Genomic DNA, 21,973 nt, shown 5'->3' with positions numbered 1-21,973 from the left:
AATAAAAAAAAGTTTTGCTTCCTGATCATCCATTTAAATGTTTTCATTTAGCATCATCTAATAATTTCCAAACAAAAACAGCTTTCTCTATGGCAATAATCATGTTACCACCATATGCCACAGAGAACAACTTACTACAGGTTTCCAAGGCTGTTTATGTTCAAAAGCAGATCACAAGGTCTTTATTCTAATGCATCTTTTGGTGTATTCAAGCTGTCAGCCTGTCTGCATCATCCAAGGTTATCATGAGTAAGAACTAACTCAATGGTAACTGGTGTGGGGTTTTTGGTATATGGGGATATAGTTCTTAATCTTCAAATAGCTTCTGATTTTCTTTCGTTATACCCTGTAAATTATACTTAGCGTACAGAAGAAGTACAGAATAGCATTAAATCACTTAAAGACTTCCACTAAAGAACATCCTACCATTTGTTATTTGCCTTGACCCAAGGACTAAACTATTAGAAATGTAGGATTTGAAGATATATACCTTTAAAAAATATTACTGTTTTTATTAAGAGCTGCATATTAAAAGAAATAAAAAAGACGAAAACAGAGTAAAAAGTGACCAAAGCTAGTACTGGTGCTTGGTATTGGGTTGGTGAAGAGGAAACTGTCAGAGAAGAAAGCACAAATATTTTTTGCTAATAGAGAACAACCAGAAAGTAGTTACTATTGTACTCTGCCACATATGGAGTATCAGTGAGATCCTGAAAAAAAAAAAAAAAAAAAAAAAAGGCAGTCCCCTCAAGCTCTTGTAAGAGCTCTCACTACATACGGAACCATCACATACACTTAACTTCAAATATGTCTTTCCCAAATGAATTGCTTAAAAATGAAAACCGCTTACTCAATTTCAGAGATAAAATTTTATTTTAGACAATATGACATTTCTTTACTCTTACATATTGTTGTTGATGATGTTCTTGTTGATGATGATGATGATGGTGCCACTGAGTCAAGTACAACTCCTGGGAGGCCTATAAAAAATTGAATTGGACCCTGTCCTATCCTGAGCCATCCTTATCATCCCCAAACACTTGATTCCACTGTCACAGATAGTGCAGCAATCCATCTCATTAAGCGTCATCCTCTCTTCTGTTGACCCTCCACTTTTCCAAACATCATGCCCCAATCCAAAGAATATCCCCTCCTAACAACACATCCAAAGTACGTAAGACAAAGTTTTGCCATCTTTGCTTCCAAGAAGCCCTCTAGTTGCCCCCTTCTCTGAGACACTTCTGTTTTTTGGCAGTCCATGTAGACTATACATGAACACAATGCTGTATATGTGCACACCACTGTTCTTCGACCTCTGCTCTTCTTTGAAGATATATTTTTCATTATTACGGTAAAGATTCAGCATAAGCTGAATCTCATTCAATTTAGAATGGTAAGCATATACATAAGGCTGCGAACTGAGGAATTTTCTTTCGTCAATTTGTTGGAACTATCATGATTATTTCTCCTATAAATTTTAAAAAAAAAAGCATTTGACAAGATTCCCTTGAATACATGTATAATAAGAATTTTCAATGAACTTAAAGTTTATGCTATGGTTCTATGGGCTCTATGAAAAGTAACCTAAGGATAGAAATCTTACATAATACATTAGCACATACCAGTCACACATCACTAAATCATGAAACTACCTAAATGCATTTTATCAGCATTTTATTCTCGTCTTGTTTGTCATGAGAATACTACAAAGCAGCTGAGTTTTTTTTTTTAACATCCTCGAATCTCCCAATTAAAAAAAAAATTATCAGAAACAACTAGGCAGAAAACTTACATGAACAAACCAAAAAAACCCTAAACAAAACAAGAAAAATATAAACAGAAAAACTCTAACATTCTGATTACTATTTGCTACAGAATTCTCTCACCGATCCTCAATTAGGTTTAGAAGTCTGATAATCACACAGGAGACTGCCCACCTTTCTCCAATGGAGCCAATGGTGAATTCAAACTGCCAGAAAGGACTTTCTCTGGGCTGATAGTACAACTTCTTACAGAATATACTACCACAGGTGATGGATTATCTATCTATCTATCATCTATCTATCTATCTATCTATCTATCGATCTATCTATCTATCTATCTATCTATCCCTAAACCAGCTGTCATAGCTGTTTTTGTTGTTGCTATATGCCATCATTGATTTAACATGCAAGCAAGATTCTACTGAAGATTATCCAAAAACGACTGGAGAACTGTCAGCAGAGAACTTCCAGAAGTCCAGGCAGGGTTTAGAAGGGGTCGTGGTACTAGGGATATCATTGCTGATGTGAGATGGATCTTGGCTGAAAGCAGAGAATACCAGAAGAATGTCTATCTGTGTTTCATTGATTATGCAAAGGCATTTGACTGCGTGGATCATAACAAACTGTGGCTGACTCTGAGAAGAATGGGAATCCCAGAACATTTAATCGTGCTAATGTGAAACCTATACTTGGACCAAGAGGCAGTAGTCAGAACAGAGCAGGGCAACACTGCATGGTTCAAAATTGGGAAGGGTGTACGCCAGGGATGTGTCCTGTCTCCGTACCTTTTCAACCTGTATGCAGAGCAGATAATCCGAGAGGCTGGGCTCTATGAGGAGAAGCGTGGTGTTAGGATTGGTGGACGATCTATCAACAATCTGCATTATGCAGATGACACAACCTGCTCGCTGAAACTGAGGAGGACCTCATGCACTTACTGCAGAGGGTCAAGGACTGCAGCCTTCAATATGGACTGAGGCTCAATGTCCAGAAGACAAAAATTCTCACCACTGGACCAATCGGTAGCATCAGGATGGATGGTGAAGAGACTGAAATTGTTCACAGCTTCAGTTTGTTTGGCTCCACGGTCAACACTCTTGGCACCAGTAGCCAGGAAATAAAAAAACGTATTGCGATGGGAAAGTCTGCAGTTAGGGACGTCTCTAAAGTACTCAAGAGCAACGGTGTCTCTCTGGAGACTAAGGTGCACCTGATACAGGCCATGGTTTTTGCAATCACTTGTTATGCATCAGAGAGTTGGACATTGACTAGGGAGGATAGAAGGAGAATTGATGTCTTTGAGATGTGGTGTTGGAGAAGAGTACTGAATGTACCATGGACTGCCAAGAAAACAAAGATTCATCCTAAAGAGGGTTGAACCAGGCTGCTCCTTGGGGGCAAGGATTCTGGGGCTTCGCCTGACATACTTTGGACATGCTGTAAGGAGAGACAGGTCTTTGGAGAGGGGCATCATGCTGGGCAGAGTCGAGGGACAGCGCAGGAGAAGAAGACCCTCTATGAGGTGGATTGATTCAGTGACTGGGGTAATCGGGATGGGTGTGTCGGAGGCAGTGAGATTGGCACAGGATAGAGCAAGGTTTAGGGCTGTTGTACATAGGGTCACTATGAGTCGCAAGCAACTCGACGGCACATAACAACAACAACAACAACAACAACATATGCCATCAAGTCGGAACCAACTCTTAGCTGACCGTGCAGTGGGTTTTCAGACCCAGCAAATCAAAGAGGAGGAAACTGGCTATCGTTTTCTCACAGAGCAGTGGGTGGATTTGAATCACATGCTTTTTGGGACTGCAGCACAGATTCTCACCACACAAAAACTATGCTTGATCTATTTTACATTTATAGAGCTCTTCACAACAGGACACACATTCCTTCCTGCCAGGTGTATATGGAATATTTAACAACATATACTAAATTCTAGAGCACAAAGCATAAATTCCAAAAATATGAAGAGGAGTAAGTAAAGTTTTCTGACAAAAGAGGAATTAAGAAACTAGAATGATCTAAAATTACCAGGAAAACTTCACCAATATATAAATATCTGGAAATTAAATAACACACTAATATTCCATGGATTACAGGGAAATCAGATAGCATTTCCTCAACCCTTACATATGGCAATGGTGATGAAGGAGGAAGTTGAAGGTTCTGTGAAGGAAGTGGCAAAAAAACAAGGCCTCAGAAATTGACGGAATACCAATTAATCTATTTCCACAAACAGATGCTGCCCTGCACATACTCACCAGGTTGTGCCAAGAAATCTGGAGGACAACCACCTGGTCAATTAAATGGAAAAGATGTGTATTTATTTAAAATCGTTGGAGGCAAATATTTTGAGAGTCCATCTTACTTATATACTTTGGGCATGTTGCTAGAAGGAACCAGTCCTTGGAGATGGACATCATGCTTGAAGGGTGAAGGGACAGTGCAGGAGAGGAAGACCCTGGATGAGACGGACTGACACAGTAACAGGGCAGATAGAGGTATGTTGGAGACAGTGAGATTAGCTCATGATAGGTCAGGCTTCAAAGCTACTGTGCACAGGGTCACTATGAGTCACAGTTGACTCTATACCACACAACAATATGTGGAGTATATATTATAAACTAATTATATCATTTCCAGATTTTATTATTATATATACATATGGGGGAGTAATTCTGGAGGTTTTTCTCACATACTTTGGGCATGTTGCCAGAACAGACCAATTCTTGGAGAAGAACATCATGCTTGGAAGGACAGAGGGGTTAGCGTAGGAGAGGAAGACCCCAGATGCGATGGTGAAACCCCTAAAGCAATGGACCTCAGCCACTTTTCAAGCCTAAAACAGAACTCACACTACTGGTTCAACTTTCAGTCAAGTGAAAGATAAAAATAATAGTGAAAAATAACACTAAAGAGGTGCACACTCCTTAGAATGATTAATCACAGAAGATGAAAGTGGTAGCATATGCTCAGAGATAAAGCTCTGAAGGCAAAAAGAGCAGGAAAGGATGAATGAAAATGGAAAACAGACGATGTAGGAAGAGTGCTGTTACAATTCAGGGATTGGAATCAACTTCTCAAACCATAATGTGTATAAACTGTCAAATGGAACATCAACTGATTTAGTCAACTTTCACTCAAATCACAAATGAATATCGGATAAAAATTCATATTGCCAACCTACAACCAGGAGAAAATAAAACAGATGAATGGGATCTTCTAAGAACCAAATCCCTACGTACATCAAAAAACTTCTCCAACAGGTTAAAAAGAAAAGCCAAAGACTGGGGAAAAAATATTTGGCAATGACATATCTGGTAAGGGACTCAAGTCTAAAATTTATAGAGCACTTCAGCACCTCAACAACAAAAAGGTAATAAACTAACCAATACATCATGGGCATAGGATATAACTAGACACTTCACCAAAGAAGACATTCAGATGGCGAACAAACAGATGAAGAAATGTTCAAAATCTCTAGTTATCAGAGAGATGAAAATCAAAACAACTATGAGATACCATCTCACTCCAGTGATGACAGCAAACTTCAACAGGACAGCAAAGAATAAATGCTGGCTAGGTTGTGGAGAGACTGAAACTCTAATTCATTGATGGTGAGAATGTAGAATGGTGCAGTCACTATAGAACGCAATCTGGCACTTTCTCAAAAAGTTGGAAATAGAAATACCATGTAACCCATCAATTCCACTACTGGGAATATATCCTAAAGAAACCACTGCTACAACTCAAACCCATGTGTACTGCTGCATTATTCACAATAGCAAAGAGACAGAAGCAACACAAGTGCCTATCAACAAACGAATGGAGAGGGAAATTATGGTACATTCACACAATGGAGTATTACAATGAACTTGTAAAACATTACACAGTATGGGGAGCCTAGAGAATATCATGCCGAGTAAAACAGTCACAAAAGGACAAACACTGCATAACACCGCAGTTATAAGACTGACAAGGGGCAGTGGGAAGAGAATAGGAAAAGAGTGGCTAGATAATGAATACTGCATTAGAAGAGATGAGGGGAAGAAATGACTAAAAGGAACTGGGCTTTATTATATATATGAATGACAACAAAAATCTGGAACAAGGAGTGCATTTGCAGGGTGGACTGGGAAAGGAGGATAGAAGGTGGGAAGAAAATTAAACAATGAAAAATAAGTATTTTTCAAAACCAAGAAAACCCAACAACAAAAGTTGTTTGTCTGACACAGGGTAAGGGAGACACACTGGAATAATAACTTATATTAAAAGCAAATGGGCGGACACTTCAGTCAATTGACATAATCGAACTAAGTTTATGTTCTAAATCGTAGGAATATTGGCTGGGGTTTTGAAAGTTTGCAAGAAGCAACATAATACAGTGATAGATCTCTATTCAATTGAAGCAAACAAAAAAAAGGAACCTAAGAATCAGAAGTGCCTGGACTACATTAGTAGATCTAAGACCTCCTCTACCTCAAGGCAACTGGAACTGGATGGTTCATGTATGTATAAAGTATGTATACAACAAACATACACAGACGGATCCTAATACAAAGAAAAATATGAGTACATTTTAAAATTTCCAAAGAATATGCATTAGACCTATTAAGCACAGAGGAAATGTTAAGGTAATTGCTTGAAATAGCCTTTAAATCTTGAACCAATTCCTGAGACTTATTGGCTTGAGAAGAAACTCAACTATTAAAAGCTTATAGGAGCTAGTCTGTAGAAAGACAGACTGAGGACTTAATACACACTTAGGGACTACACAAATATACAAATATATGAGTATAGCAGGGTGATCAAGTATTATGGGGGATAAGATAAGAGGGCATCTTGTACTGTTTTGGTAAAAGGATGAAATAATCATGTTTCATTCAAAGAAGAAAGAAAATAGAGATGTCTCAAAATAATCACAAACAAGAAGAAAGTTTGCAAGTAAAAATAAAGGCAAAGACATTGGTAACTACTACTTCCCTCAAGTACTGCCCTTAAACTGAAAGAACAGCTGCTGTATTTCAAGGCAGCATCATTAAGGAATTGAGCATACAAAAATTAAGAGGAAGGCTTCTATTCTGGTATACAAGCTTGAAAATAAATGGATTTAAAGACTTTTCCTTCCAGTCCCCTACACAGTCAAAGGTAAACTAAAAAGAATAAAGATATGAAATGACTCAAAGCCACTGAGTCTAACTCATAACAACCCTATGTTGGGTGTCATGGAATCAGAACTGACTCACAGCTGACCGCTCACTCTCCAGCATGCCTTTAAAGGCAGTAAGTAATTTTCCCAGGGGGAGACTGCCTATTCTTCTCTTGTGGAGTAGCTGTTGTTTCCACCCGCATGCCTTTGGGATTGTAGAGCACCATTTTACCACTAGGTCTCCAGTGCTCCCTCTTGGCAAGGGTAAAGGTACCCTTCAGAATAATTTCAAGGACTAATTAAACATTTATGGAAGCAAACTGTCACATATTTCTCTCAAGGAGTAACTGGTGAGTTCAAACAACTGACCTGTATGTTCACAGCCCAGTACTTAACCACTGAACTACCAATGTTTCTCAAAGATGAACAGAGAGGAGAGTTCTTGTGGCCTAGTGACAAGACGGTGCACTGCAATCCCACAAGTACGCAGTTCGAATCCAACAGATGCTATGCTGGAGAAGGAGGGGCAATCTCCTTCTGTGCCAGTCAGACCAGGTTTGACAGTACACAAACACACACACAAATATGAACAGAGAGGGTAAAAATGTCTAAAAAGCATTTAATAATGCAAGTTCACTACGCAGTTCTATGTCTATGAAGAACAGGAAATTTTTTATGTAATGTTACATGGATCTTAGCTGAAAGCAGGGAATACCAGAGGAATGTGTTTCATTCAATATGCAAAGGCCTTTGACTGTGGATCATAACTGTGGCTGACTCTGAGAAGAATGGGAATCCCAGAACACTTTATCGTGCTAATGTGAAACCTATACTTGGACCAGGAGGCTGACGTCAGAACAGAGCAAGGAAACACTGCATGGTTCAAAATTGGGAAGGGTTCACGCCAGGGATGCATCCTATCTCCATACCTTTTCAACCTGTATGCAGAACAGATCATCCGGGAGGCTGGACTCTATGAGAAGTGTGGTGTCAGGACTGGTGGAAGATCTATTAACAATCTGCGTTATGCAGTTGACACAACCCTGCTTGCTGAAAACTGAGGAGGATCTGAAACGCTTGCTGCAGAGGGTCAAGGAATGCAGCCTTCAGTATGGATTGATGCTCAATGTCAAGAAGACAAAGATTCTCACCACTGGACCAATTGGCAGTAACAGGATGGATGGTGAAGAGATTGAGATTGTTCACAGCTTTAGCCTGCCTGGCTGGACAATCAACACTCTTGGCACCAGCAGCCAGAAAATTAAAAAGACATATTGCGATGGGAAAGTCTGCTATTAGGGACCTCTCCAAAGTACTGAAGAGCAATGGTGTCTCTCTGGGACTAAGGTGTGTCTGATACAGGCCATGGTCTTTGCAATCACTTGCTATGCATCAGAGAGTTGGACAATGACTAGGGAGGATAGGAGAATTGATGCCTTTGAGCTGTGGTGCTGGAGAAGAGTATTGACGGTACCATGGACTGCTAAGAAAACAAAGAGGTTCACCCTGGAGAGGGTAAAACCAGGCTTGGAGGCAAGGATTCTGAGGCTTTGTTTGACATACTTTGGTCATGTTGTAAAGAGAGACTGGTCCTTGGAGAAGGACATCACGCTTGGGAGGGTGGAGGGCAGCGGCAGGAGGGGAAGACTCTCTAGGAGGTGGATTTGATTCGGTGACTGGGGTAATTGGGATGGGCATGTCGGAGACAGTGCGATGGGCACAGGACAGAGCAGAGTTTAGGCTATTGTACACAGAGTCGCTATGAGTCTCAAGCAACTCATCGGCACATAACAACAACAACACCCAGTCAGAAATTAGAGCTGATCCTCCAGTGGGTTTTCAGAGGCAGTAAATTCATATGGTAAATATCCTAAAAATTCATGCATACACACACAGAAGACACATATAAGTAACTGATATACACTGGGGTGGTATACCATCAAGTCATAAACGACTCATAGCTGACCTTCCAGTGAATTTTCAGAGGCAGTAAACCACCCTGGAGGTGACTGTTCATTCTTCTCCTGTGGAGTAGCTGGTGGATTCAAACCACAAGCCCTCAGAATTTTGGAGCAGCTTCTTAGCAGTCACCCGAGCTCTCTAATTGATATGTTGTTGTTGTGCACGTAAGAGTCAGAAGTGATCCACAGCTGGACCATCTGGCGGGTTTTCAGATGCAGGTAACTGAATGGGAGGAGATGGCATGCCTTAAGGATTACAGCGCAACTTCTCTCCTCTAGGCCACCAGAGCTCCCCCTAATGGATATGTGATTATCAATAACTCCGATATTTATAACTCACAGTAGAGTTACATTTTTTTAATCTTACAGAGTCATAATTTTGGGGGGTCATTTAATAGCTTGATTGGGCATAGAAACTAAATCACTACTTCCATATCTACTAATATCTTAAAAAAGATTAGGCCTAAGCAAAATTAAGCATCCTATTTGGCAATTGGAAACTTAATTATGAAATGGTGATGAGATAAGATACAGAGTAGAATTTACTGCAATAAAATTATTTCTCTTATTCCTCTAATTAAACATCAGCCACATAGTCCATGTATCAAAGACATTCTAACAAAATAAATATAAATGTGACATACTGAAACATATTGTGATTCTCACATGCCCTAATCTGAGAGAAGATGAAGAGTCAATGGAAATGGATTCTAGAAGGAAACCGGTCATGTTTACTAGCCAAGGGAATCAAAATCAGTGTAATAGTTGCTACCAGCAGAAGTGATTCAAAGGTGCCTTTAGAAAACATTCTGGAGCAATTGATGATATGGTGGTTTTTTTTTTGTTCACTAGAAATGTCAGGTACACAGTGTAAATGTCTACCAAAAGTTTTTTAAAAAACCGAACTCGCTTAGATCTATAAATTATACTCTAATACTTCAGGTTTTTTAACAAAGCAAAAAGATAATAATGTCACAATATAAACGGAGGGGATATCTGACACATACCTACAGAAATAAGACATGCTTGAAAAACCAAAAAAAAAAAAATCAAGGCAGTCACAACTGAGGGGTTTTACATAATGAACTAATACCACTAATAACTAACCAGCCAGTATTTATTGAATGTTTGCAATTTTCCAGATATTGTTCTAAATGCTCTCTCTATATACTAACTTCTGTGATCGTCAGAACCCATAGGTAGGTACTATTACCATTCTCATTTTACAAATGACAAAACTGAATCACCCTGAGCACAAACACCCCATCAAGACTATACAGTTCAACTCTACCAGTATGTTGCTAGAGATCACTTTGTTGTATGCCTTTCATCTGCCTTCAAAATTTCAGGGCTTAAAAAATAAATAAATAAAATAAAATAAATCTGGGCTAACTGGCTATATAAAATTGAATTCAATATTTTACAGTTATGTTGTTGCTGTTATGTGCCATCGAGTCACCTGCAACTCATAGTGACCCTGTTTACAACAGCCCTAAACCCTGCTCTATCCTGTGCCAATCTTATTGTCTCTGGCACACCTATCCCCATTACCCCAGTCACTGAATCAAGCCATCTCATCAAAGGTCTTCCTCTCTTGCATTGTCACTCCACCCTCCCAAGCAGGTTATCCTTCTATAAGGACTGGTCTTTCCTTGCAACATGTCCAAAGTATGTCCGACGAAGCATCAGAATCCTTGCCTCCAAAAAGCAGCCCAGCTTCACCCTCTCCAGAATGAACTTGTTTGGTCTCCTAGAAGCCCATAGTATATTCAATCCTCTTCTCCAGCACCACAGCTCAAAGGCATCAACTCTTCTTCTATCATCCCTAGTCACTGTCAGATTTCTGATGCATAGCAAAGACCATGGCCTGTATCAGGTGCACCTTAGTCTCCAGACTGACATGGTTGCTCTTCAGTATTTTGGAGAGGTCTCTGACAGCAGACTCCCAGAGTAATTCATCTTTTAATTTCCTGGTTGCTAGTGCCAAGAGTGTTGATTGTGGAGCCAAACAAAATAAAACTGTTAACAATCTCAGTCTCTTCACCACCTATTGTGATGCTGCCAGTTGGCCCAGTGGTGACAATCTTTGTTTTCTTGTTCTTGAGCTTCAACTACTAGTCAACTATTCCATGACAGGTGAACAGAAGACCTCTGATTGGAAGTTATGCTCTAAGCTACAAAAAGAGACTTGCTGAATTTCAGTCCTATGGTAGAGCATCTGTCTCGAGTGACTTTCTATTTAATGTCTTGCAATAACCTAATCAAGAAAAATATTTCTGGAAACCTATCTGAAATGGCCAGGAAATACTGTTTTATTTGTAACAAACCATTAAAAAGGCAATCTACTTGAGGTCTAGAATATTTTGCACCTCCATCATCTATTACAAACATTCTCACATTTTCTTGACAGCATGTTCAACCCATTCCTGACTGCAAAAGTTATTCTTTTGTTAAGTATTGTCAAGTCAAGGATGACTCATAGCAAATCTATGAACAAGACCTAAAGCCTGTTAACTGTCATCATTTCTCTAAGTTCATAGTTTCCAGAAGCACGCTGTTTAGGAAGTGGATGCCACTCCTGCTTCCAAGTCTGCCTTAATCTGGGAGCTCCACCAAACACTGTCCACCATGGGTAACCATTACGGCATCTGAAACATCAGTGGCACAGTGTTTAGCATCACAGCAACCCCAAGTTACCTCTGCACAGTAAACTTAGAGACCAGTGTTGTACTACTCAGAAGAATGCTTATCCCGAACACATTTAACACTAGGCCCTAGGGCCCAACTGCCTTTTAAATACTGTCCTCCACGAGCTTCTTACCAACTCCAAATGACAGGCCTACAGCCCACAGACAACTGCTAGCTAAATCCAGCAAATCAAATCAACTCTAACACAACTGTGAAGGGGGGAAAAAACCCAAAAAAACAAAAAACAACCAACCAAATAGTTCACATCTGTACTTCAACCCAAAACAAGAGAACCCACCTTTGTAGAATCCAACCACTTCACACATCAGCCCCTGGAGACCAACTGCCTTTTAAATAAAAGGCCCTCCACCAGGTCATTACCAACTCCAAACATTGTTAGAAATCTTCTAGTTCCTCCTCTTTGCCTCAAGTTGTTGGTGTATGCATTTGAACAATAGCGGTATTCAATGTGTATGGATACTACCCTATCACTCAGAACACTGAATTTCAAGGTGGATCTAGAAATGTCTTTTTTAACTATGAAAGCAACCCCATTTTTCCTCATCTTTTCATCTCTGCCAGACCATCTCATTGCACCAATACATATATCCACAGTTCTACACATTCCATTCTTTTCTTAACAATGCCCACTTTTCCTACATTACTGTTGTTGTTATGCGACTCATAGCGACCCTATGTACAACAGCCCTAAACTTTGCTCTGTCCTGTGCCAATCGCACTGTCTCTGATACTCCCATCCTGATTACCCCAGTAACTGAATCAATCCACCTCATAGAGGGCCTTCCCCTCCTGCACTGTCCCTCCACCCTACCAAGCATGATGTCCCTCTCCAAGGACCCATCCCTCCTTACAACATGTCCAAAGTATGTCAGTTAAAGCTTCAGAATCCTTGCCTCCAAGGAACAGCCCAGTTTAACCCTCTCCAGGCTGAATCTGTTTGTTTTCCTAGCAGTCCATGGTACCCTCAATACTCTTCTCAAGCACCACAGCTCAAAGGTATCAATTCTCCTTCTATTCTTAGTCATTGTTCAACTCTCTGATGCATAACAAGTTATTGCAAAGACCATGGCCTGTATCAGACACACCTTAGTCTCCAGAGAGATACCACTGCTCTTCAGTACTTTGGAGAGGTCCCAAAAGATGCAATATGTCTTTTAATTTCCTGGCTACTGGTGCCAACACACATTATTACTCACATTCCACGTTCCAATCATTCGTTTCTCCTTACAACTGTTGCTCCTTCTTTGTGTTTCCATATTTGAGGGCTCAGCTTCAGTTGCCAGTATCTGCTGGTCTAAGTGTGCTCTATTGCATAAAGGCTTTTAAAGGCCTGTTATTTCGGAAGTGAATGGCCAATCCTTCTCCCTCATCTGTCTTAATTCCAATGTTTAGATTTCGAACAGTATTTGACAAGTATTTTAGAGAAAGGCATTGAAAGACATTTATATGAAAGACATTTCCCCAATTATAGAAGCAACCAATAGATTCAGTGTTGCTACCTGCCCCTGGCATGTGTGTCTTGACCCATCCCTTTCCCTACTCCACGAGCATTCCTTTCCACTCCCACCTACTTCATTCCACACTTCTCTCCCCTTATCAAGCCCTTAATATGATGGCTTAGGCCTCAAGCCTTCTGGGGTGGTGTGTCCTTTAGATCTAGTATGTCAGACTATTTTAATACTAGACCCAGCCTGCCAGACTTCTCACCACACATCCTATCAAGGACATTTACTTTAGCCAGCAAAGTTTAAAAACCTAATCTGAAGCTACACAAAATTAGTTACTATGTTCTTTTGTATAACCTGCAGATCTCTATTCTATTCTTACTACCCTTACTACACTTCTTCCATCCCAATTTTCATAGTATTTCTTACTATTTCAACCACCTATCCCCGACTCTGGGTTATGTATGCACAGCACTGAGATTCATTCTCATATATTTATATTGGTAAGCTTCATGCTAAAAAGTAGTTTCAAAAGGGTATTAGGAAAACTGGTGCAACTTCATATGAACACTAGAAATACTCATTATTTTATAAGCCATCAACCTTCAAAATCAGTAAGTAAGATTTTTGAGAATTCAAGACAGTCATACTCAGAAAACTCAGGAGCCCGTAACGTTCCATATTTATTTCTGACAAAGCTATACCATTCTAAACAAGTCTAAATCATTCAATATTTGCTTACTATGCTTTCTTCTAAAGAGTAAGATGTCTTACAATCAAGAATTATTCTCTATAAAAAAAAAATCCTTCAAATCTGTTTTTAAAGGGAGTGTAACTGTAAGGAGGAGGAGACAGAGAGAGGGATTGATTTTCCCTTTTTCTTTCTTTACCTTTACCTAAGCTCCCTCTACTGATCAGAATACAAAACAACCCATGGAATTACATTGCCAAATTTTATGCACATAAAAGAATGTATTCTTCAAATACTCGAAAATTAACATTTTAAGTAAAAACAGATGAGAGGAGAAAACTGACTTTACGACAGAAGAAATAAATACCTGAATTGGCAATTACATAATACTCAAATTATTTGTGTTCACGGTGCCATTTCAACACATTTCTTTTCAATGTTAACTTTACATTCATATAAAAAATTTCATATAAAAGAGTTTAATAATCTCCTGGTAACAAGAAGTTTACCTGTATTTGTTCTGGCGTCCATTGGTCTAGGTTAACAGATTTAACCCTGGATATATGAACCCCAAGATTTCTATGGATTCCAGCACATCTGATGCAAATAAACACTCCAATATTCCAGGAAGCCCATCGGGGACCTAATTAAGAGTGGGGAGGAGGAGAAACCAAAGAAAGTCATTATTAAAAACTAAAATAAATCAGCATGATACATATTAAGAGACATTCATGGTTTTTATATAACTATAAACAGAAGTTTATAGATTACACTCAAATTTACAAATGGTACTGACTTCTGCTTGCTAAGGAAGGGATGGATGTTGGCAGCTATGAGAAACTGTATGTTCACCAGCCCTCAAGAACTGTAATAATATTTCTCATGTTGCGTATCTGCAAACTTTTCCCAAATTTGACTAATATTTATAATAGTTTCTATAAACAATTTTCTACTCAGCACATCTGAATCTGGACTTTGTTAAATACATCAGAGTAAAAACAAAGTTGCCAAATAAATGTACAAGGTATTGTACAATAAGTTGTCTGATAGATGTACAAGGTATGGATAAAGGTACAAGTTAACATTTATTTAGTAAAAATCACTTAGTAAGAAAAAGGCAACTAACCAATCCAATTTTTTAAACCTGGGCAAAAGATACGAATGAATAATCCACAGAAGAAATCCATGACAAGGAAAACAGGGACAACCTCACCTCATCAATAATCAAGAAAAATGTCCTTTATAACTACAGTGAAATTCATTTTGCATCCAGCACAGTTTTTTGCATTAGGAAAATTATACTGTAGAGTAAAATCACTGTTGGTACTTAAAATATTCCGAGGGAAATCATTGTTTTAAGGATAAAAGAAACAATCCTTGTATTCACATTATTTTATAGATCAGTATCTTAATACTTTTATAGACTAATTTTTGTTTTGCAAAGTTTCTTAACATGATAGTAAACATCACTTCAAAATGTTTTTAGAAAAAAAATGTTTTTAGAACTTTCAAAGTAATTTCCATCTTTAAAAAAATCTGGATTGTATACCAACGAAGGAATTTTTCTTTTACTTTTCAAAGCAAAGAGCGAACTGCGGGGGGAGGGGTGGGCACAAAGAAAAATGCAACGATTAAATGGAAATCCAAAATCCCTGTAAATGTTCATTAAAATTAGAAAAATTTTAAAAATCTGAGTGAAAGTTTACAAATCATACTGGTCTTTCAATCATTTGTAGATACTTTGTTTTATAACATTAATCACAATTGAGTCATGTAATAATTAAATGCCATATCTAGCCAAACCTGTATTTAAGCCTTCTCTGAGCAATGATCTTAGATCAGTATCAAATCAATGTTATTTCCATCTTTTCAGGTGCCTCTCAAAGTCTAAACCTCTGGGCCAACTGAAGAACTTGTTATGTAAAACTTCAACTACATTGTTAGCACTCCCACTTTTTCACTACTACTTTACATATTAAGGGTCAGAGAATCCATTCCAACTGCAGTTGCCCTTAAGAGCCATTCAGTAACATTAGTCTTAGTGACAGCACCCTACAACAACAGATTAAAACCAAGCCCTATCTTGCATCATCCTCACAGTATGTTCAAGACAATCACTGTAGTCAGTGTGTCAATTGATCCTGTTTTGACTCCTCCAAGACTTCAATCTTTTCTCTATCCTTCACAACGGGCCAATTAATCCAGAATCACAGCTTTTGTTTTCTTGATGTTGTTGAAAGCTGTAGTCTTTGATTTTCTGAAGTGTTTCAAGATTTCACTTTCTTCAAACACGGTTGTATTATATACATATTAAATACATTAACTGTTGATTACTCTTCTTTCAATCTTGATGCCATATTCTTCTTCATATGTTGTTAGGTGTCATTGAGTCGCTGATGACTTATAGTGACCCTATGAATGAAAGCCCTTAACACTTGAATAACTTTGTTTTCTCCAAGTTTCTAGAATTTCTGGAGGTAAGCCATTTTGGCAATGGATGCCATTCCTGCTTCCAAGCTTGTTTTAATTGGGACGCTCCTCCATCATAGGTAACCCTTTTCTCATTTGACCCATCAGTGTCACAGTGTTTAGCATCACAGCAACCACAAGTTACCTCTGTACAGCAAATGGACAGACCTGTGCTATACCACTTAGAAGATTATTTGACCAAAAACAATTAAAACCAGGCCTGAGGGCCACAGATTAAAATCACCCCCCTTTGGCTTGGTAGCATCACTTTCTATCCACTAGGCCAACAGTTCTTTTGGTATGTATAATCAATATTCTCCAACAATACTACAATGCAAAGGCATCAATTCTTCCTCCATCTTCCTTATTCACTATTCATCTTTCACATGACTATGAAGCAACTGAAAATAGCACTGGTGGATCAGAAGCACTTTATTCTTTAAACTGGCATCCTGCTCTTTAGCGGTTTAAAGAGGTCCCTGACAGCAAATGTGCCCAGTTTAACAAGTGTTTTGATTCCTTCACTATTGCAAACATGGGTGTTGTTTATGAGTATAAGCAAAATTAAATCACTGACAGCTTCAATCATTCTCCATATATCCGCTATTGGTCCAATGGTGAGAATTTTTGTTTTCTTAATGTTGAAATGTAATTCATATTCAAGCTGGTAGTCTTTGGTTTTCTTCAGTAAATGCTTTAGGTCACCCATGTGCATATCACAGGTAGTTAATTAATCTTCCTCCAATCCTGATGCCACATTCTTCTTCACAAAGCCCCGCTTCTCAAATAATTTGCTCAGGACACAGAGTAAATAAGTATGAAGAAAGGATATAATGTGATTCTCAGGTAGGCACTATTACCATTCTCATTTTACAAATGACAAAAATGGAAGCACCCTGAGCTTAAGCATCCCATCAAGATGACACAGTTAACTACACCAGCATGTTACTAGAGAGATCACTTTGTTGTATGCCTCAGATGCACAACATATCCTGATTTGAAATCATGCAGTGTTCTAGGGGAGCTCTGGTGGCCTAGTGGCAAGGAGCTGCAACTACAATTCCAGAAGCGCACGGTTTGAATCCACCAGATGCTCTGCCGGGAAAGGAGGGACAATATCCTCCTGTACCAGTCAAATCTGATTTGACGGTACATGCACACAAAAATAATAAAATTTTAAAAAAATCATGTAGTGTTCTTTTTCCCTGTTTTGTTCAAACATCTGCTTCTTGGTCTATACTTAAGTTTCACAAGAACAAAGAAAGTGGTCTGGGATTCCATTCTTTTCAATACTATCCATAATTGATCATAGTCTAAACAGTCAAATGCTTTTGCATCATCAATAAAAGAGAGTATCTTTCTGCTATTTTCTGTTTTGAATCAAAACTCATCTGACATCAGCAATGATATTGTTGTGCCATGGCCTCTTCTGAATCTATCTTTTAGTTTACTATTGTTTTGATAATTTGCATCTTCTACTGGATCACATATTTTTAAATTAGTACCAATATTAATCTCTTCCAGGTAGCTGTTTTCCAAAATTTCTTGGCATAGACTGAAAGATTATGAAGAAGTTAACTTTTAACCCTTCTCAGGTAAAAGCCATAAAACCTCACAGGACTTTTGCCCTCTTTTAGAAAAACAAGGCCATAAAACGGCTCACCCACATCTGCGAGTACAGATAAGAGAAATTCCAGGAATTGTTTTTCTGAACTTTACTCCCCACTCCCCCACTTGCGCCGACCCTGCCCACTTGCGCCGACCCTGCTTGCCTCGCGCGCGCCAACTTGCTTTTAAATGTACCAATCAGATAGTTTTCCTCGCTTACCCCCGCGCCAAATTATTACCAATCAGAACTGCCTACCTCAGTGTATATTCAAATACACCAATCAGCAACCCTCCCTGTGTGTTAGCCCATGTTTGCCCGGGTTATTGCCTTTATAAGCTGTATGTACCCTTAGCTCGGGGCTCAACTCCTGCCTCTGCGTAGGTCAAGAGTTGTGCCCCAGCGCGCTGGATGGAATAAAACCTCATGCTGTTTGCATCAAGGACGGTCTCTCTTGAGTGATTGGTGCTGGCGACCGATCTCATTGGGGTCCGGCTCTGTGGATCCAACAAGACTAGTGAACAAGTCCAGGGCTTCATCTGTTTGTTGAAATAACTCAATTGGCATTCCATCAACTTCTGGAGCTGTTTTTTGCCAATGCCTTTGGTGCATCTTGAAATTCTTCCTTCACTACCACTGGCTCTTGATCATATATGTTACTTTTTGAAATGGTTCAGTGTTGAACAGGGTTTTTTTTGTACCATAACTGTGTACTCTGTCCATCTTCTTTTGATGCTTTTGGCATCATTTAACATTTTACCTAAAGTACCTTTCAATATTCTAACTCAAGGCCTGACTTTGTTCTTCAACTCTGTCAGCTTGAGGGAGCACTAGTAATCTCATGAGTAAGGAGTTGTGTTGCCAACCCAAAGTCACATGGTTCAAATCCATCAGATGTTTTGCAGGGGGAAAATAGGCAATCTCCTCCTGTAAGCATAAACTGCTTCTGAAAAGCTGCTGAACAGTCAAGCGTGAGACAGTACTGACTCAATGGTAAATAACAACTATTCAGGTCTTTGCACATTTCATTATAAAACTTTGCTTTATCTTCTTTAAGAACTATTGTATCCTTTGAAATTTTCTGTTCAGCTTTCCACCTTCATTTCTTCCTTTTGTTTTGGATTCTGTATAATGAAAAGCATGTTTCAGAGTTTCTTCTAAAGTCCATTTTGTTCTTTTAATATAATTTTTCTTAAAAAATTTATTTTTATTGTGATTTTAACAAAAGTTTACAGAAAAGTTGGATTTTCATTCATTCATTCATTGTTGCACTTTTTCCACCCTACTTTAAATTCACTTTAACTTAAAAATATAAATTTTTTTTAAAAATCATTCACTTTTGCATAATTTCTCTCCTCTTCTCCAGTCCACTTTGCTATGCACCTCTTACTCTATACTGTTGTAATACAAATAATGCTTAATTATTAATGGTTTTTTACTCTTTCTATGAAAGATGTCTTTAATGTCATCCCACAATTCTTCTGGTCTTTGGTCATTAGTGTTCAATGCATCAAATCTTTTCTTGAGATGCTTAAGTTCAGGTGGGATAAAATCAAAGTCAATTTTGGTTCTTATGAACTTGCTCTAATTTTCTTTCATTTCAATTTTAACTTGTCCATAAGCAACTGATAGCTGTCAAACTGGTAAGTTCCAACTCATAGCAATCCTATATAAAATGGATCTAAATCTTGTCAATCTTGTGCTATTCGCACAATCTGTTATACTTACGCCATTGTTGCAGTTTAAAAGATGTCCAGTAGCACAAATACAGGGGAAAATCTATTATTATTCAAATTTACAACAGCACTCAAAGTATTTTTCATCTCAACAGATTCTTAATAAGTAAAATTTAATTGTATAGCAAACGTCTTTCCATACTTCAAGCAAGAATAAAGAATATTCTCAAAGTTCCAACCAACATGACTTATTCAAGAATTTAAACAGATGCTGCCTGAATATTTGAAGAACATTGTTATTACGTGCCGTCGAGTAGCAACTCTATGTACAACAGCTCCAAACCCTGGTCAATCCTGAGCCAACCTTATTGTCTCTGACACACCCCCATTATCCCAGTCACTGAGTCAATCCATATCATCCATGGTCTTCCTTTCCTGCACTCTCCCTCCACCCTTCAAAGCGTGATGTCCCTTTCCAAGGACTGGTTCCTCCTTGCAACATGCCCAAAGTATATCAGATGAAGCTTCAGAATCATTATACCAAAATAAATTTATGGTCATTTAAAAGAATGTGCTTTTTTACAAAACTGAAACAGTATATTTCAAAGATAACTGCTACTTTGTCATTTTCCTTTAAAATTATCAGAAAGAAAATAAAGTCTTTGCTTATATTTAAGCAGATAACATAAAACAGTATGTTCTAGTCAAGGTAAATAGTTTTTTACATAAGCACAGTTCAACTGCCATCATTGTTCAACTGCCATATTGTCCTCCCTTCTGTGGCAGTATCAGAAAACAAAACATGTAAAATATTAAAATTTTACAGAGTCAAAAGCCCATTTTAAATAATCACCTTGCAGAAAGGGCATGGTGCCAACTAAATGCAGATATCCCAGGGGTTCTATTTTCCAAGTGTTCTTTATCTTATGTTTATAGATATTCTACAATTTTACAAACGGGGGCGGAGAGAAATAAAAACAAAAGAAAACAATTTGCCACAGGTATTATGTGTATTTGTTAATGTTAACTAAATAATATTTTTAACTTTGTCTAAAGAACATTCGAATCATCTACAGTATTCATTCAAATAATATAGCCTTTATTTCCTCCCTCAAATTCTCTTCCCAATTTTTCACATGAAGGTCAAGTAAGAGGTATTATGTTAGATGGTTCTCAATAGTTGGTGCAGCAGACTTGATTTTTTTCCCCTATCAGTACATAAACAATATATATGAATCACAACTGTCAAGTACTTTGTGAGCGATTCTTGAGTAAATTGGAAAAGGTCAGCAGGAAAGCACTAGGTCTATTGTAATTTGATTCGTCTCTTTTAAAAACTGGCCTAAAAAAGGCATTTGTTCCCTAAACTCCTATAACTTACAAAGATTTCCAATTATCAAAAGAAATTGATTCACTTGGCCCACTGACGCTATCTAACTCACTGTATAAAAAAAAAAAAACAGAATCAATCAAAAGAAGAACGAAACCATCCTTGACAAATTATTATCTTTTTAAGGTCACAAGGATATAATAACCTTTTCTGTAATCTCAAGACAGTATTTCACAACTCCAATTTTAAAAAGATAATTTTAAGAGTTAATTTAAGTGATCCTAGTAGAGGAATTTTTAAGGTATTTGTCTGCTAGCCTAAAGGTCTGCAGTTCAAACTCACCACCTGTACTTCTATAGCAAAATGTGGCAGTTGGCTTCATAAAAATTTGCAACCTTGGAAACCCTACAGGACAGTTCTGTAAAATCACCACGAATCCGAATCAACTGATTTAACACAACATATTTGGCTTTTGCTATCAGAGTTAAATTCTTCCTCCTATAATTTAAAACCATTTCTTTTCATTATCTTCAGGAGAGATGGAGAACTACTATTTTATGTTTTAAATGTGAAAAGTGGACACTAAACTGAAATATGAAAACCTCAATTCCTGGCATTGAATCTATTTTTGTATCTGTACAACATGTCCTCTATACAACGAATTTAAATTTTATAGTTTACTTTTACAAAATGCAGAAAGTATCTAACAGTATCATTAATATCAAACTCTAGTTGAATCCTGCTCCAGACTTAGAAAAAAAAAACATATCTAGAGCAATATGTCAACAGAGATCTGCCAGAAATTCAACTTGGATTTATAAGATGTTGTGGAATAAAGAGTAAAGACTATAGTCCAGAATGTACTGTACCTCAACATCATGAAAACAAAATCCTTACCACTAGACCAATAAATAACATAAAAAAATGGAGAAAAGACAATTAGTAGAAAGTCATTTCATTTGTGTTTATAATCAACACTTATGGAAGTAGCACTCAAAAGTCAAAATTTGTTTTAAAAAATCAAAATACGTGTTGTTGTTGATTGCTTCTGAGTCAAGCACGACTCATAGTGACCCTATGAAAAAAAGAGACTTCTATAGCAAAATTTAACAGAACAGCAAGCAAAAAATGCTGGCGAGGTTGTGGAGAGACTGGAACCCTTATTCAC

At 38.0% G+C, this 21,973-nt stretch overlaps 1 protein-coding gene across 2 annotated transcripts in view; it reads right to left on the bottom strand.

Moving 5' to 3' along the window:
- Positions 1-21,973, bottom strand: part of SMAP1 (small ArfGAP 1) — a 192,665-nt gene that overhangs the window by 127,427 nt on the left and 43,265 nt on the right. For both annotated transcript variants that reach the window (XM_006899385.1, XM_006899384.1), the window contains exon 2: positions 14,234-14,367. In XM_006899385.1, the coding sequence (XP_006899447.1) occupies positions 14,234-14,367 (134 nt within the window). The remainder of the gene's footprint in view (positions 1-14,233; positions 14,368-21,973) is intronic.

The sequence above is a fragment of the Elephantulus edwardii genome, unplaced genomic scaffold (assembly GCF_000299155.1).
Source record: "Elephantulus edwardii isolate Elephantulus edwardi_28Jun2011 unplaced genomic scaffold, EleEdw1.0 scaffold00255, whole genome shotgun sequence".
NCBI lineage: Eukaryota > Metazoa > Chordata > Mammalia > Macroscelidea > Macroscelididae > Elephantulus > Elephantulus edwardii.
The sequence above is the reverse complement of the archived record's forward strand: the minus strand, read 5'-3'. Positions and strand labels throughout refer to the sequence as shown.